Source organism: Manacus vitellinus, unplaced genomic scaffold (assembly GCF_001715985.3).
Source record: "Manacus vitellinus isolate BGI_N305 unplaced genomic scaffold, ASM171598v3 scaffold_44_pilon, whole genome shotgun sequence".
NCBI lineage: Eukaryota > Metazoa > Chordata > Aves > Passeriformes > Pipridae > Manacus > Manacus vitellinus.
The window spans coordinates 1,262,011-1,279,887 of NW_021940565.1; the positions used below are offsets into that span (position 1 = coordinate 1,262,011).

At 48.7% G+C, this 17,877-nt stretch overlaps 1 protein-coding gene across 1 annotated transcript in view; it reads right to left on the reverse strand.

Moving 5' to 3' along the window:
* Positions 1-2,000: 2,000 nt before the first annotated feature.
* Positions 2,001-17,877, reverse strand: part of ACBD6 (acyl-CoA binding domain containing 6) — an 82,769-nt gene continuing 66,892 nt past the window's right edge. Inside the window, 2 exon segments of the mRNA XM_029962294.1 lie at positions 2,001-2,606; positions 6,636-6,666. Coding sequence (XP_029818154.1) covers positions 2,452-2,606; positions 6,636-6,666 — 186 coding nt within the window. The 3' untranslated portion in view covers positions 2,001-2,451.

Here is a 17,877-nt window from a genome sequence, read left to right on the forward strand (position 1 = left end):
ATGTGTACAGTCACCCCCTCCGCTGCGAGGGAAAGCGATGGCAAATAAACTCGGGATGCTCTTTAGCAGCTGCTGTCTTTGGGATTTTCTTCCTCAGTGGGAGGGCCGTGGTCACCATCAGCACTGCCTGCTCTGGCACCCCTGGCTGTTTGGGGTCAGGAAGCTGGCATTCCTGTATGGAACAGGTGACACTGGCCATGGTGCCCTGGCTTTTTAGAGGAGTGGGTGGGTTTGGGTGTGGGCATCTCCATCAGTGCCACACGGCACACCGAGGTGCCACAGCTTTCCTGCCACCCCTCAGAGGTGGGAGTTGGTGCCCGGCTGTGCCACCGCAGCGCTCGCCCAGCACAGGTGAGATGGAAGAGCCGTGCCAGGCAGGATGGGGGGGTCCAAGCCCCTCCGTGGGGGCACCGGTGTGTTGGCTTTCTATATTTTAATCATTTTAACATTTAATGCTTCTCAATTAAAGTGATTTCCTGGAGTAGATGCCAAGCTTAGGGCGAATGCACATTAACCACTTTCTGTATCGGTAGTTAAAGGCACCAAGGGATTTAAACAGCAATCCGCAAGGCTGCTGGGGAAAGGTTTGGCTGAATAAAGCAGATTATAAACAATAATATATGTCTTTCTCTCCTCCCCCCCCACCCCTGCTTTCTTTTTTTTTTTTTTTTTTGGAAAGGCTCCAACCTCACAAACAGACCTAAAGTGCTATAAACATCTCCAGGGCTGAGCGCTCGGGCCCCAAATGTGCTCTCTGAAAGCACCAGCACCGTGGCTGCTGCTTTCCATCCTGGCTTTAACAAGAGTTTTTTTACTACCCAGCGTGTCCATCAAGCCAGGCAGTGGCTGTGCATTATGGCACTGCACAGCAGTGGCCTGGCTTGTCCCCAGACTTGATGCCACCACCATCACAGAGCCAGTGTGACCCCAGTACTGCAGTTGGGTCTTTGCTACCTGGGCACTGCCAGCCTGGGGGTGCCCTGGGCAAGGGGAAGGGGAGCAGAAGCCATTGTAAGCCCTGGCTTAATATTAATGGAAAATAACTCTCCAAGCCATTTTCCCCACCATGGAGCCTGGCCCGTGCCGTGTGTGGTGCAGTGGCGGTGCTGGAGCCAGTGCAGTGACTTTGTCAGCGCTGGCAGGAGCCACAGACACCGTGAGGGGCCAAAACCCTCACGTGCCTCCTGCCCAGCCGGTCCTCAGCAAAGGGAACATTCCCATTTGTTTTCCTGAGGCTGGATGTGCTGCAGAAAGGACTTGATGGCAAGTGGCTTCCTGTCACAGCAACAGAGATTTCCTATGCTCCCCCCAAGGCTGTAAATCTTGTCTGGGGAAAAGCAAACTCACAGCAATGTCCCACAGGGATGGCACGGTCTCCTCTTGCCACACACTCACCCAAGGCAGCAGCCTCCCTCCCACCTATCCCAAAGCACAAACCCAGCCCTGGCAGCTCCTGTGACTCACCAGCACAGCCCAGTCAGGACCCTGATGAGGAAGCAGGAAGCCCCATAACCATTCCCACCTCACTCCAGCACTTGGGCATTGCCATGAGGCAAATTTTTCCCACTTTCTGGATTATTTGGCCAGCTGAGAAGACCATGAAGTACCTGAGAGGCCCACAGGAGTGACAAGGTGGGTGCAGGTTTATCTCTGTGCCCAGCTCTTACCTAACCTCAGCTCTGAATGAGCCATTCCAGGGACTGGCACATGGCAGGAGGACCTGGAGCTGATTATGGAGGCGAGGGTTTAAAGCCATTTTATTCAACAAAGTGGTTGTGTGATGTGGTAAAAGTCCTGTCAGCTTGGAAGGGTTGGTTAGCAACACGTTATGTGAGAAACAGAGGGACAGACAGACACTTGTATGACCCTTGCAGGCCTCTCTTCACAGGACAAGAGCTTGAGCAGAGCTGTGGCAGCACTGAGCTACCTCCCATCCTTATTGCTCCCAAGGAATCAAGTCACTCCCTGAAAAAAAAACAAAAAACCAAAAAACCAAACACTGCATCTCGACACTGTGCTTTTATTTATAATATTTTGTTTGGACCCAGGGGAAAAAAAAAAGATTAAACAAAAGTTCAACCTGAAAGGGAGAGATGAGCATCCCTCACCTGGCCCAGCAGCCCTGCCCTCCCCACGGTGGAGCCGACCAGTCAGCCCAGGCTGCTCCAGTGAGACAGCCAATGCAGTACTTCGTGTTTGATACATTAAAATAATTCCTGGGGCCTTCTCCAGGCCCTCTCCCCACTCCCTCCCCCCTCAAATACTGATAAATGTCAGAGCATGCAGAACTCTGATCCCATCCTGCCCAGGGTATGTGCTTGGCCCTCGTGCTGGAGAGCCCAGCCAGACCCTGTGCTCTAAAAGGTCCCCTTGAACACCCGAGGCGACTGGGGAGGGCAGTGGGGAGGGGGAAGGGGCGTTATTGCAGAGCATCTCTGTCCCCCCGCAGGGTCAGGGCTCGCCGGTGACGTGCTGCTGCAGAGCCGAAGTGATGGCTTTGGAGTCTGTCACCTCCTCCGGCAGGCAGCCCTCCTGGTCCCGCAGCCCGGGGTCTGCTCCCGACTGCAGCAACAGCTCCACGATGTCCAAAAACTCGCAGGTGGCAGCTGGAGGGAGAGAGGGAAGGGTTAGTCTGGGGATCCTGCCCCGAGGCGGCGGCGATGGGCGTTGCTGGAGCGGTGGCTGTAGCTGGCGACTTCCCATGCGTGTGCCGGAGGCAGGAAACGCCGTCTCAGCACCTGGCCCGGCGCAGCAGATCATTTTTCGGGGCAGTGTTCAGTACACAATGTCTTACTTTGGATTTAATAGTGCAAAGGAAGGAGAAAAGACAGAGTGAGAGCAAAGCCAGAAGTCCAGGGGAGGTGTTACTGGTGCAACCAGCACCCCAGAGCCCACAGCCCAGACACGGAGCTGCCGGGAGCCCAGGGGTTTGCACGGCATCACCTGGGACACAGAGGGAGCCTGGGCACAGTTGGCTAGGGCTCCTTCGCATCCAGGAATGGAGACTGACCCTGGGAAGGGTCCCGGAGTGCTGGTGCAGCACTGCAGAGAGCCCCAAAGTGCCACCTGGGAAAACATCCCCTGCCTGCTTTTGTACCAACAATTTATAATGCATTTATCTGTATCTATACCTATATCTATATCTAATGTATCTATTTATGTATAACATCCCTGTAAGTCCCCGCCCCTCACCTGCCTCCTGAATCTCCCAGGGCTCCACAGGCAGGACATCATCAGTACTGCCTCGCTCCTGGCTTTCATCCATCATTTCTCCTTGCAGGAACTTCGGATGGTTTTTAGCTGCTGGCCATCCCTTCCCTGAGCACCAGCTCCAAGGGGCCATGTCTGTGCCCTCAGACAGCTGGTAATGGCACACACACTCACACCTCCACTAGGAACTGTTTTTAAATCCCTGATTCAATCCTACCTAAGGATGCTAAAAAAAATAAAAGAACCAGGAAAATCAGGAAAACTCTTTAACACTTAAGAGATGGACTTGGCTGATATCAGCATAAGTTCCAGACCCTGGATTTTCCCTTAAGCCCATGCAAAACAGATCCTAGAGAAGCCAAAACTGCCTTATGAGGCTGTGAAGGTGGTACCTTTCCTCTTGCATTGGTAGCAATTGGTTTTAATTGTATTTTGGGTGCTTTTATAATGCAACCGACTGACTCTTTTAGTAATTAGAGAGTCTTTTGCATTACTCTGCGATTCTCTACTGATCCAGCAATGTCTCATTAAAATAAAGTCAATGTGCAACTGGAGTTCATACTGAAGATAAAACGGAGGAAAAAAGGGGGAAAGGGTTAGTGAGGAAGCAGGTGGGGGGTGTGGGTGAGGTTGAGCTGAAGAGCCAGAGGGCACATCCCTTTGCAGAAAGCAGACTTCCAGAGATGCCAAGGAAGCTGTGGTGGCAGGTTCTGGGGATGGGGAGCTGGGTGCCCACACAGGGAAATGCAACTTTCTCATCTGGTGCCACCGTCGGGCACGGCTCATGTCCTTGAGCGGGCTGGGGACATCCCAGGGGATGAGCACAGCTGCTGGATTTATGGCACCCTGGGACCCTCGATTTGTCAGGGGCCGGAGCGGCAGCCCTGACACTGGCACGGGTGAAGATGAATTTCCATTCAGCGCAGTTCGCCTCCCGACTCCATTAATCCTCAGGGTTCAGATGATGAATTCTTCTTTTTTTTTTTTTTTTTATTATTTATTTTCCCTCCAGCATCCCCTCCCACTGCCCTGCCACGGCACAGGCAGAGCCGAACAGATGGTGCTTTGCAGGGAAGCCGGAGCGCCCATGAGGATACAGAGCCTGCCCACTCCGCGGCCACGTGGCCACCACGGCTCGGAGAAGCCTTGATTTCCTCTGGGAGAGGCAGCAGCAGTGATTCCAGTATTCCCGGTGGGTGAGCGGATGGATGGATGGAGAGGAGCTGAAGGCTAACGGAGCCCTTCAGCAGGGAGACCGTGGTCAGAGTGACCAGCCTGGCTCCAGCCCGGGGCAGAGCGGGCCCGGCAGTGGGTCCCACCGGTGATCCGGTGCCTCCGGACCGCGCTGCCGGATGGCCTCCACTTAACCTCCGATTAAACCCGGGGTCGGCGCCCATCGGAAGGAGGCAGGATTTATAACCCGCAGCAGGATGCAGTTTGACACCGGCTGTAATCAGGAGAGCTGTCACCACAAGGACAGCTGTCAGGCCACGCCGCCTCATAAAAAGGGATGCAGACACCCTAAAAGCAGTGCCTGCCTCGCTGGCCTTGCTGATGGGATTTAACCCTTCCCTGAACAGCCTCCAACGAAAGGGAAGGCCTTGGGAAGGCACTGCTCAGCTCAGAGACAGTTTTCATAGGAGCTCTCACGCCTCTCCTCTGCCATTAACAGCTTGGTTGTGAAGTGCTGACCAAAATGGTATTGGGGGGTTTTCAGTGAGTTCCATTCAGGCCAACAGGCACTTGAATTCCAACCAGTCCCTCATTTAACAAGCTGTTTCCAAGATCGGGGGGATTTATGATCAGGTCAGTAAGTAAGGAAATGAGGACAGCCTGGGTGCAGTGATGGTCACCAGGAATAGCTGGGCACCCATGGACACACTGGACCTGTGTGCCAAAAAGGCTTCTCTAAGACCATATACAGGGAAGAGAGGTGGGAAGGGGGAAGAAAAAATTTTAACACTTAAAGCATTTGGGAAGAAAACCATGGTAAACTGTCACTATTGAAATATCTGAGCTGTCAGGGTGGATCAGAGAAACTGTTTCTGAAATAACGTTCATTAAATCAGTTATGTTTGTTTGATTGTTAAACAGGCTGCCTCAGTCACCAGCCAGAGTGATCCACCTCCACAGAATTTACACTCAGGTGATGCATCCACTCTTTTTTTTCCCATACTGGCCTTGCTTGAATCAGATTCTCATGGATAAGTTATATATGTGCTATGCTTGTGCATGACCTACAGTAACGTACTGTGCACCCCTCCATAGGCAAATGTCAGTCCTGGAGTTGGGAGCAGGGAAAGCATCTTCCCAGGAGAGAGAAGGCCCAAAACTTGGAATGGATTAGGCAGAGAAGGAGGCAGTGTGGCATTTTAAGTGCTGTCAATCTGTGGACAACGCTGTGCTAAGCAATAGATTCACTACTCCAGTCATAATGATAGGAATTTGAAAAATAGAGTATCCTACAGGAAAGATGACATGGGGAGAAATCACACATTACTGTAATTACAGTCTCAGTTCAGGGGCCCTGAAATCTGGGAGTTTAGCTCCAGATCCAAATGCTGTGCTTTGGACTGATGCTCTGCAAAGCAATTTTGCCATCCTGTTAATGTCCTTGTGGAGAGATCAGGGAGAGAGAGAAAGACACAAACACTTCAGAATGACAAGTATGCTCTTAATTACAGTGACAGGCATCAAGAGAGAGTACAAAATAATAACTGGCTATGTCTTAATTTTGGGAAAAAATTATGATCCAGATTAAATCGATACTTTTTTCATATTCCCCCACACATCAGCACTGCATGCATCACTTCAGTCTCTACTCTTCTCATTTGGAGATAGGACAATCTTTCAATTAAAGACTCCTATAAAATCATGTATCTAATTAGCCTGTAACTGCAGGAGGGATGCGAACTGTGACTTCCCCCTGCTGATTTTTGTAGTAGAGAAGCTGCTGCGCTCTCTCAGCTGCAATCAAACAGGTTTGTCATCAGGACACATAGAGGTGGAGGCCACCTTGGTCATCCCCTTCCCCTCACCTGTGTAACCTGTTAAAACTGATACAGACCCTCCCTGAAGGCCCAGGGATTTGGCATTCCCTAATCAGAGCCACTCCTGGGCCTGGAGGTGGCACAACCACATCTTAGAGACACATAGGTGTACAGGAAAACTCTGCATCATTAACTGGGGGCAAAGGAAGGCTTTAAGGTGACATTTGCAGAGGAGAAGGAAGGGAAGACAGCAGTCTTCCTTGCTGCTTCTCCCACGGCTCCTACCCCTACCATGCTGGATTTGACGGCGGAGGTAATCAAATCCAGCTTCCCTGCTCATTTTTCTCCTGAAATTTGCTTTCTGTGCATTGAGCATTTACTCCAGCTGCAAATCCATCCTGTTAGAGAGGACAATGAAGCTGAGAGGCAGCTTACCATAATGGAGTGCAGTCTGGCCTTCTCCATCCTGAAAAAAGAGAGAGACTTGATTTTAGAGGTATAGGCAATGTTGTGGGGACACAAGTAAATCACAGTTTTAAATAAATAAGCTGAATCACAGCAATGTTTTAATTGACTAGATAAAAAGGCCAGGACATTCAGCTACCTGACTGTCGGGATTTGAATCATCATCCACCCATCACTTCATATTGACAGATAATCAATATCTATCCACCCGTAAGAGTGCGTGGACCACGTCATGACTTGAGTATAATTCAGTTCATAGTGTTATCACTTCCATCCCATAAAAATAAAGGATTTCAGTCCTATGGCCTCTCACTAATCCTGATGCTTTAGTGCAAGATGTTTCAGTGCAAGCCCAGCCTTGGCCTACTTGAGAGAAGGGTAAAGCACCGGGACACTGTGCTGTAATCTTCAGCACAAATAATCACACAGAAGGAAAAAAAATCCAGTTTTTCTCCAACTGAATAAATCTTAGGTTCCTGCTCTTCAGAGTTTAGGTCTACCCAAAGCCCAGGTAAGATCTGTTGGGTGAGGGAAGGGCACAGTGCTCAGGGATGAGCAGGTTGCCGAACTCATGCTTGTGAAACACCTGCAGCAAAAGGGCAAAGCAAACCACGTGATTTGTAGGTGTTGGCACACAGCCCCCTCTTCCAGCTTAACACATACACCACTGCACCAGCTGCAGTGCTTTGGGAAGTGTGTCCCCTTCCCAGGCTCCTGTGTCCCTCCCTAGGCTCTGCTGGAGAGAGCACATGTGGCACATCCAGCAGTGTACACCCAGGCACCTCACACTGCCACAGCCTCGTCCTGCCACCAGAACAGGTGAAATAACAGAAGGAAAGAATTACTGGCCACTTTGCTTTCACTAGCCCATCAGGATTAGCCTCTAATTCAGTTCTTTGCCTCCTTAATTTATTTGCATCTGTCTATGGAGACTTAAGTTTTTAATTACCATCATCTTTGGGATTAAGGTGCAAATTCTGGTGTCTGTTGTGCATTCTGGAGCAGGCGAAAGGGAAAAGGAGAACAGTAAAACAGGTAGAAATCTCACCCATAGCTGGAGACTTCTGGTTTCCCACCTGCTATTCTGTTTGACATTAACCCTGCTGAGCTGAAAAACTAGGAATCATCTGTGTTTCAGGGTGGGAGGTGCCACCTTTTGCTCTGGGACATTGCACCAACACAACAACCACAGCAACAGAGACAAAAGAGGAAAGCCAGATGTAACAGGCATTTGCTGCCTCAATATCCATTTCATGTCTTTTCCAAGCAAAGGAATGTGCCACTGTGTCCCATTCACGTCAGTGAACTCACACCAGTGTTTGAAGACTCCTCATTTCAGGAGCCTCTTTCTGCCCAAACTGTGAGGACATAATGCAAATGGCTGTCACTAGAGATACTGCAAGCCAAAGAACTGAAGGAATCAGGGACGGCATCCATTGATTACTCCACATTAATAAGGTAACTGATCTGAGCCAGAGCCCCCGAGCGCTCCTTAAGCACATGCCTGCTCAGGGGAGTGACAGGGCCGGTACTGACTTCAGCAAAATACGGAGCAGGGCTGGGGAAGAAGAGGCAGCAGTGCTCCAGATGAGTTATTGGAAAGGCAGCATGTCAAATATGTGGGCTGGGGGATGGGAAGCCAGCTCCCCTCTGCATCACCGCCTTCGAAACTGCAGCTGACAAAACCCACAGGTGAATGGGACTGGAGCTGTGCAGCAGAAATCCCTTTCCACAGGAACACTTTGCTGCAGAACTCCCTATAAAACACACAGGACTGCTCCAGGAATACTACAGCCATTTGTTCCTCTTCCAAAGGCCTGTGGAAAGCACTGCTGCTTCAGCAGCCGGCTGGATCTAACGAGCCTTTTTATTTCTCTTAGATGTACTTCCTGGCATCTGTTGGGCTAAGGAGGGAGCGCGAGTCCTGGCATAGGAGATGCGTGTCTTTAATCCCAGTGTGGTTTTTAAAAAGAACTATTAATCCAATGTTATGCAAACATGGTTTGCACTTTATTTACGCCGTGGATTTCCCCCCCCCCTTTGAGCGTTCCGGCTGGCCAAATGCTATTTGTTACACTCCTCAGATGCTGTGCTATTTGCTTGTATTTCCTCTGCGACAAATTTTAATCCAGGTAAATGGAAAAAGCTTTAGCGTGGTCACTCACTAAAGGCCTTGAAATGCCCTCGGGAAGCTGTTGATCTCAATCCCTCTTTGATTTGGCTTTTTGGAGCACCGTGGCTAATCGCAGCCCGACGTGCCCGGCTGTTCCAGGTACGGCAACGCTGAGCCTCCAGAGCAAAACGGTCACACCTGGAGACTAATCAAAGATTGGCTGTGAAAGTGAGGATTACAGCTCCCATTGTGGGAATTATGTGAGATGAATATTGCCCACGAGAAGCTGGAAATGTTTGTTTTGCAATGAAACGCAGTGCGCGGAAGATGAATTAAGATGGCCTTGATGGAAGGGATATTTCCCAACATGCGACAGAAAGCAGTGGTTTCTAGAGCATCCTAAGGGGAGGTGCAGTGTGTTCTTCTCCCAGGATGTGCCTCTGTTGGGATGAGTGATCCCACTGAGTGGACAGGGACAACCCGGTGCAGCCTCACCCAGCTGGCACCAGTCAGGAGCAGGGCACCCGGAGCGCATCCTCCACAGCCGGGAGGAATGCAGAGATGCTGATAGTGATCAAGGAACAGAGATGCTGACTGTGATCAGATGGATAGTTTCAGCAGATGGACCAAAGAGAAGGTGTTGAGTAGGGGAGCTGATGCTGGGGAGTGTAGAAGAAGAGATGGGCAGCTCTGGGGCCAACATACAATGCCAAGCTTTGCTCTATGCCAGGTGCCTCTGAGAAATGCCCTTTCATCATCACGTGTTAGCTGGGATGTGTCACTGTGACAGGTTAAAAAGGAGGAAACCTGCTCTAATTCAGTGAACTTCAACACAAAAGGCGGGAAAAGCCAGGCTCAAATCAGTAATACACATTCTGTAAAGGCTTGCAAGGCCCTGGTAGGTGCCTGTCCCAGAGCCCTTTTAGCAATGCTCCAACTACAGAAAGGAGGAGCTCCTGGAAATGGTAGAAACCCACACAGGTAGACAGAAAACAATCAGAAAGGAAAGAAAGACCATCACACACTGGAGTGTAAGAGTGCTCAGTCCCACCCATGAATGTTACTGACCAACAACAGATCTGATTCCAAGCTTTCCTCTTGCCTCCTAATATCGGGTGCCATCCTGGATGCCTTTTACAGCTTCCTGGCACATCTGGCCATGGCAGGATGACAGCCAAGCTGCACAGCTTTGAGGGAGATGAGAGCACTTCCAAATACTTCAAAACCAAGCCCCGAACGTCCATGTCTACCAAACCCATCCAAACAAAAGATGCTACAAAATCAGCAGTACCTCCTACATGCAATGGTCTGCGACAGATGTCACTCAATGAAAATCCAACTACCAGTGGATAACTTATTGGATAACAGGATTTTGTGCTGCTCCTGAGAAATTTAAGCAAGAGAAATGAGAGAAGATGGACCGAGCGCAGATGGACCAACTGTCTTATCCGCTAAGTGGTACTATGGCTACTGCACGTCAATTTTGTCTCATAAGTGATAGGATTATATCGGTGTTGCCGTCCCATGTTCATTCCTTGGGAATTTCTGTTCCCTGCTTAACCTAACACAAGTTCTGGACCGAAGGGCAGAGACATGGAAACGGCTCAGCTGAGCCCTTCTGAGATGCTGTACGCTCTATAAAACATAGCTGCTGTTTCTTGCCGTTGCAAGTAGACCTTGACTGGCCAGTGTTTGGCTGTGGCTTCACAGGACAGTTTTAAACAGTGTGCTATAAACATTGATTGTCCAGACCTGCCTCATTACAAGCTGTGTGCAGAAATCTCTGTGAGAGGGAGGGTAGCCCTAAGGGAGACACCACCTCTTCTTGCATCTCACCTCTTTTACTTAGCACTTAGTAGAGAAAGAGGAAGAACAAGTCCATGATGGTTACCTGGGTGAGCTTTGGTCCAGCCTGACCAGTGATGAAGGTGAAAATGCTGGGACTGGCAGACTCCACACCAGCACGAGAGTCTGTAGGGGACTCCAGTGCTGCTCCACAGAGGCTTCATCTCAGTGCCTCCAATCACATCCCCGAGCACAGACACTGTGAGCGCACCGTGAAAAGCACAGCAGAAAACATCTACACTGTCCTTTCCCTTTGAGGGATAGCACTTGTGCTTTTCTTTTTAAGGTATTTTTCCCCCCATGCCACCTTCTTTTTCTGTTCATTTGTGGCAACTTTCAAGGTGCACGCTCGTTCCCATTGACAGGCGCCGAATGTTGGCAGGGATCGCAGGAGATAAGAACGATGTGGTGATAAGAGTGTTTAACAGCGCTGGGTCCTGGGCAGCACGGATGGGCCAGAGGGAAGATAAATATTTACACTACATCTTTAGAAGGTGAGTGAATAAAAAGGGCCAGAATAATACAGCCTCTGAACAAGCACTGGTGCTTAGGAGCTGTAATATAAATCTCTGCAGCCTCACGACACACACTCACTCAAGCCAGGGAGATGAAAAATAGCAAGAAAATACTTCCCTCCACTTTTAAAAAGGGTTTTATTTCTCATTTATTTCCACTTTAGACTTCAACTTCCCAACAATTTACTTTAACCTCATCATCTTCTTATTCTCTCTCAGAAATTTTATCTCCAACAAGACTGAGGGTGAGGTTACAGCTAAAAGCACACCAGAATTTACATGTTAATACCCACAAATACGTAAAACCAGGCAATGGGGGTTAAAATAACCAGTCTGAACTCCATCAAACAATTCAGTAGGTGGCCTTAACCCAGCCTTTATATTAATTTTCACATTGCTTTTGAATGCAGCAGACTGGGTTTGTACACATACATTAATACGTGTCAAATGAAGTGAAATGCCCAAGTGAAGCAGATAGAGGAGTGGCAAATGCTGGCATGGAAAAGCGATGGTTTAGTTTGACATGTGATCCTGTTCCTTTAAAAATCCCTATCTTAGGCCAGTGTACACCCACATACACATAGACTTTTGCTTTTAGTTGCCCCCTGAGCCTTAAAGCAATGCCAGCATCAGTGCAATTTGAAAAACAAGACCATCCAACAGCTTTGTGCCAAAGTCTAGGATCCCAAATAGCTCTGACCCCAGAAAAATAAAGCAGATCTTTATGTTTTCTCCCTACTTTTGGTTTTGCTAAAGCAAAATATATTTGTGACTGCTCACCTTCACCAGGTGTTTTAAGTAGGTGGTCCGTATGGGGATAATTAGTTGGCTGGTGTTTGTGAAGTGCTTGTAAGGTTATGGCTGTTAATGCTGGCATAGGCTGTTGTGAGACATCACCAGGTGCACCCTTGGTCCCAGCTTGAAGGCAGCTCAGGCACTCCCCAAGGATGGGACATAGAATACTTCTGGCAGAAGAAAAACCAAAATCCATGCACTGGTCATGAACAGCTGTTATTTGGAGATTGCAAACAGCCCAGGCTGGCAAGTGCAGGGCTTGGGTATCTTCAAAGTTTGGTTCCTCAGTTAACTTCCACCTCCCCCTGCAAGTGGGTAGGTTTGGCAGGGACCCCTCTCTTACTGAGCTGTCCCTCCCCAAGAGCTCTCAGCTCTCTCCTCTGCCCCCTTCCTACCATTCAGACCTTTTCCTGCACTGTGCTGGGCAGATATCCCTGAGGATGGAAGGTGCTAGACAGATTTTTATCATCACCTCTTGGGCCATTCTCCAGAGTCTACTGCCAGGCTATCATTTGGCCTATCTTCTAAGTGCCTCACAGATAAATTAGATCTGCATAGAGAAGCAATTATTACATTTCTAATGGCATGAACCCTTACATCACAATCTGCTACTGAAAGGCAAGGAAAATTGCATTAGCTTTTGTTTGATTCAAAATTATGATCAAGGGAAGAGGGATGTTGAAGCCCTTTAAAGCCAAGCCTATGAGCTGGGGATCTTTCTGTCTGGGGACCTCCCTATTCGTATTTGCTGCCAGAGCTCATACTCGTGGTTCATTTAGGAGCACTAATTTGGAGTTAAAAGCAGCTCTAAGAAAGCTCAGAGAGAACAGGATGCCCAGGAAGCACCACTGGCTCCCTCCCGGAGTCTGCATCTGCTAATGCACCCAAACGCCCCCAGCCTGAGGAGTTCAGTGTGCCAGGGTTACGCTAATCCCTCATCGCCCTAGTTTCTAACTGGTGCCGCACCTAAATTTCCAAGTGCAATTTCAGTGGGATTTATCACATCTACTATGATCAGCATGTAGTGCTGCTGGCACAGACACAGGCTCTCAATATCCCAATGCAGACATGGCTGTCTTTAATTGCAGAACAAACCGATTTCTGACCCTACACAGTGGCTCACGCAGCAGCACCGAAACTCTCGGGGCTGTTTTGCTCTTGAGTATTTTCATCCTGTTTTGCAGCCGGCACTCTGTGCACAGCTGTGTATTTGGACATATTTATAGGTTATCCAAAGAATATTTGCTGCTGCCTGTTACTTCCAGCACCAGGCATCTTGCTGGTCATCAAACAAGCGTGTTGGTGCAATAGAAAAGCTGCCAGGAAGCTGCGGGGATCAAAAATGTGCTTGGAAAAGTCAATGCCTAAAGCTGTAACAAGTGTCACGGCGCCGTGGCTGAGCCAGACTCCCACAAACCACACAAACTCGATCCCAGGCTGTGAACAGGATGGTATTCCAAAGGGCAAGATCCCAAAATCTCTCCTATCAGGGTGCTTCCCTTCCCCCTCCTCCCGTAAAAGTTAGTCGCTCCTGTATTGCTTTATCACTTTAGCGTGGCTGAGGCAGATACCTGGTTATTTAAGGGGCAGGATAAATGGGCTGAGACAGCTTTCCCATCCCCAATTCACTAGGGAACGCTTGGAAATTCCACCTGACACCGGGACCGCTCTGTGCTCTTAAACAATCTCCCGTCTGATCCGATTGTTCCCCAGTGGGGAGGCAGGCTGCAGCTAGCTCAAGAGTCATTGATTGGATTAACAGCCTAATTCCCAACAGATGAATAGAATACTGATGTCTTGTCAGCCCACATCATAGAAGGAAAACACAATCTGCTTCTACAGCCCCGAAATTTAACCCTTTGCTTTCCCACTCCCCCTCCCCAGGGCTGGACACACGGGTCCAGCACTTTCAGCTGGAGATCCTACCCATTTTAATGAGAAAAGATATATTAACCTCTGGGACACTTTGCCTAATAATCTACATGGTATGGGATCACATGCTATTTTCCGTAAGGTCGGTTCAGTAAGAAACCCTCTTTTCATCCTTTCTACACAGAAAAGATTTATACCAGGGACTTTTATTATTTTTTGTTCTCCCTTTTCCCATCTGCCATTAAAGGAAATACTGTATGCTTCACAGTAAGCTGCTGAAAATTCATTAGCTTAGTGACATTTGTCCTGAAATATACAGATATTGAACGTTTTCCGAGTTTATCATTTGATCAGGAGGATGGATCTGCCTGGAGAGGAGCACCCAGCCAGGTTGCAGGAGAGGCATCCCTGCAATACCCTGCAATGCCCCCTCCCTCCAGCAGCTCTTGGCAAGCCCTGGGGCAGAGGAATGAAGCTGGGCACATCATTTGCTCTGGGAGAGCTCCTGTTCTCCACCTCCTAATGGAGACACTAATGTTTTCTTACCTCATAGAAAGACTGTGATAAGAAATTAATTGCTACTGGTCAAATGTTCACTACTACAGAAGCAGGACAGTGTGCATATTAAAGAGATTCTCCAAGAAAAAAAATTATTTATGGACTCCTTGGCACTGTCTGCATTTATTTCCTTGCTTGGGAGACAAGAATAAATAAAATTCATCCGATTTTAAAAAATGCATTCAAAATGACCTCTTTTTTTCTCAGATCACTGACATCCATAATGCTGTGGGGTTTGTTTCCTTCTAACAGCCACCTTTTATGCTTGCATTTACAGAACAGGCAGATATGTGAGGGTATTACTGTGAGGCACTGACACAGGTTGCCAAGAGAAGCTGTGGCTGCCCCATCCTCAAAGAGTTCAAGACCAGGTTGGACAGGGCTCGGAGCAACCTGATCTAGTGGGAGGTGTCCATGCCTGTGGCAGGGGGTTAGAATGAGATATCTTTAAGGTCCCTTCCAATCTCCTCCTAGGAGTCTATGATTCCCTATACTTTTAAAGATCGTAAGGTGTGCATCACCTGAGATAAGCCAGGTTGTGCTGTGAAACAGAAATAAGATATTTCCACTTGTATTTAGATTTTACAGTTTGCATGCAGAGTGGAAACATTACCTCTGTCACTCCTTTACTCCAACAACCTAATTAGCCCAGCACTGACTAACAGGACTAATAGGAGAGAAAGCATTTGAGGACGGAGGTGCACACCCTTTTTTCCCCTCCCTTCTTTCCCCCCTCCAGTACCTGCTAGCCATGACAGTTTTCCAGACTTAGTGATTTCACAGCATTATTATACATATAAAAAAACTTGCTAGGAGACTGAATGAAAGAAAACAGGCCTTCCCTCTCCTGGCTTCCAGTGTATCAGCCCCACAGAGAGCTCTGTCTTCAGAGACGTACATAGTCCTTCATGTTCACAGAGCTACCCTAACCAAAATAATTAGTGAAAGACATTGCATTGACTCAAACAATTCAATTAATGCCCCGTTAGCATTTTAAAGTCATCCAAATTATTAGCTGTTTTTACAATTTGAAACCACAATGTTTCATTTTCATCCCAGATGTGAATTGTTCCAGAGTGGCAATAAATAAATAAAGTCCAGTGAGCCCTGTCCAGCCCAGCCCCTGCCCCGTAACATGGCTGCGCTGTATACTCACGAATCCAGGTTAAGGATGGGGACTGGGGCAGTTGTGCCCTGGAACTAGCAGACTGCAGGTTTTATAAATACATACAGAAATAATTAAAATCTAAGGGGTTTAGAAGGGTTAATCTCCTTTAAATAATCTCTGCCACAAAGCCTGTAAAGTCACTGCTGGCCCCGTGCCCGCGTGGGACCGGCTGTCGGATATCAGGACAGCACGTGTGGGTGGGAGCAGAGAGATTAGGAGGAAGCCTCGGTGGCCCATCAGTCGCGCTGCTCCCCCACATATGGCTGCCCCGGGCACTGCCGAGGGCTGGAACGCTGAGAGCAGGATGGGATCCAGCGCCAACCAGCAAGTCAACATGCCACTTGCTCCACACGATTAAAGAGAGAGAAGGAAGCTTGATTAGGCTGCTAAATTTAGCAGGCTGGACGGGAGACAGCGGGAGCCGAAAGCGCTGCAGCCACTGCTCGGTTCACCTCAGTCCTTGCTGACGGCAGGCAAATGCTGGCTGATATTTATTTAAAGGGATTCAGGGCTTTGGAGGTAACCTCTTTTCCTCTGCAGGCTTGAACCCACAGCCCTGGGTGGCCAAGGAGATGCTGCACTTTTAATTGTCATCCTCAATGGCCTCAGTGCTGCCACTCTGCATTTCAGGGCGTCCTCTTTGTATGAACTGTCATTTAAAGCCAACAACTGAGTGACCATTAGAGAGTTAGAAATCCAAAAGAAAGCAGGGAAACCACCCCTGTGTGGGCTAAAGCAGTGCCTGTCTGAACCCAGGAGTTTGATTCCCCTGATTTGGGCAAAAGCAGGATCAGCTGAAATGCCCAAGAATCCCATGGCAGCGCTGGAGCACTGTCAGGGGTGTTGTGGTATCGTGATGGTGACAGGTACAGTTGCAATAAAAGCAGAGCCACAATGTGCTGCAGGAGGAGGAGAGGTGCTGCAAATGGCCTAGGGAGCCTTTTCTCCTTTAAGTCAGTGAGGATAAAGACTCCAGAGACTCTTGTTTTGGTCCCATAAACCTTCCTTGGCTTGCTGTGCAAAAGCAGCACTTTCCATGTTGGGATGGTCTGAACCATCCTCTGAACTCATTAAATGAGATCTGGATTTTATTAAGCCAAGCTTGGGGAAGCCTGGGCTAGCAGGGGAGCTGACTTCCAGTGGCCACAGCCCTCAGCTTGAAAGGCACTTTTTTTTTAATTCTCCTTCAAACAAACCCAGTGCCAGGAACCTTGCTCAGACAACTCCTGAGGTGAGGATAGCGCTGTGCCCTGCAGCCTCTAGACAGCCTTTCCTTCCCAGGCACTGTTTCTTAAGGATGAGGACTCCTCTTTCTGGCTAATCTGGAATTAGAGAGGACGTTTGCACACTCACAGCTGTCTGCCAGAGGGGGAAGGCAGCAGAGCCTGGATCCTGCCCCGAAGTGGACCACTGCCAGGGAGAAGCCGACTGCATGTGCTGACTTAAGAAGCTCCCGTCTCATCACCTCAAAGGGTTGCTGTTTTTGTGACATTCAGCAGCCTTTTAGCAGCCTCTGTGAATTGTATTAGTAGCTGATTTACCATTTGTTATTTTATAAGGCATGAAGCTGCTCTTTCATTTGCTCATCCACCACCATGTACAACTACACGTCAGACTCTGAAAACTCAGTCTATGATCATTGGGGTTGTTTCCCGATGGAAGAAAGGAGAAATAAATAGTGAGGGAAAAGGTTTATTGGTGCTGCTTATTCACAGACAGTCAGGTTTCCAAACAGCTATTAATGAAGTGCCAATACTGAAGAAAAAAAAGGAAAAATGTCTGGAGAAAACTGCCTCAGGACATCAAACTACATCAGTAACTGGAATTTCTCGATGGAGCCACAGTGCTATTAAAATACAGCTGAACTAAGTACTTGCAGTTTGGTCTGTCATTACTTATTTAGTGAGATGCAAAATTGATCTTCACTTTAAAGGGCTCTTTCAAAGTCTAGAGGCAGCACTTGCTCCCTCCTTGTGCTGTATAATAGAGGTGTTCCTAATGAAATTCAGCAGGAGCTGGAGGCAACCAGGGAAAACCGCAGCCAACTTTATAACAGACAGATTTATGTTCAGGGATGTCCTACTCTTTGAATGAGTTATTCTGCACAGGGCAGGGATAACAGGTTCACCATTCATGGGTTGTACAAGCATGGCAGAAGGTCAAGTTCCCCAGTGGTGCGTGGTCTGAGCCCAGGGCTGGGGCTGCCGTCACATCTGGGGCTGAGTTGAGCAGGTCCATCCCATTTCCTACTAAAGCAGCCCAGGGAGCCTCCTGGGACCAGCTGGGCCCAGAACTGGGCCCAGCCCATTCCACACCAGGGAGGAGCAGATGGCAGGTACTGGTGGT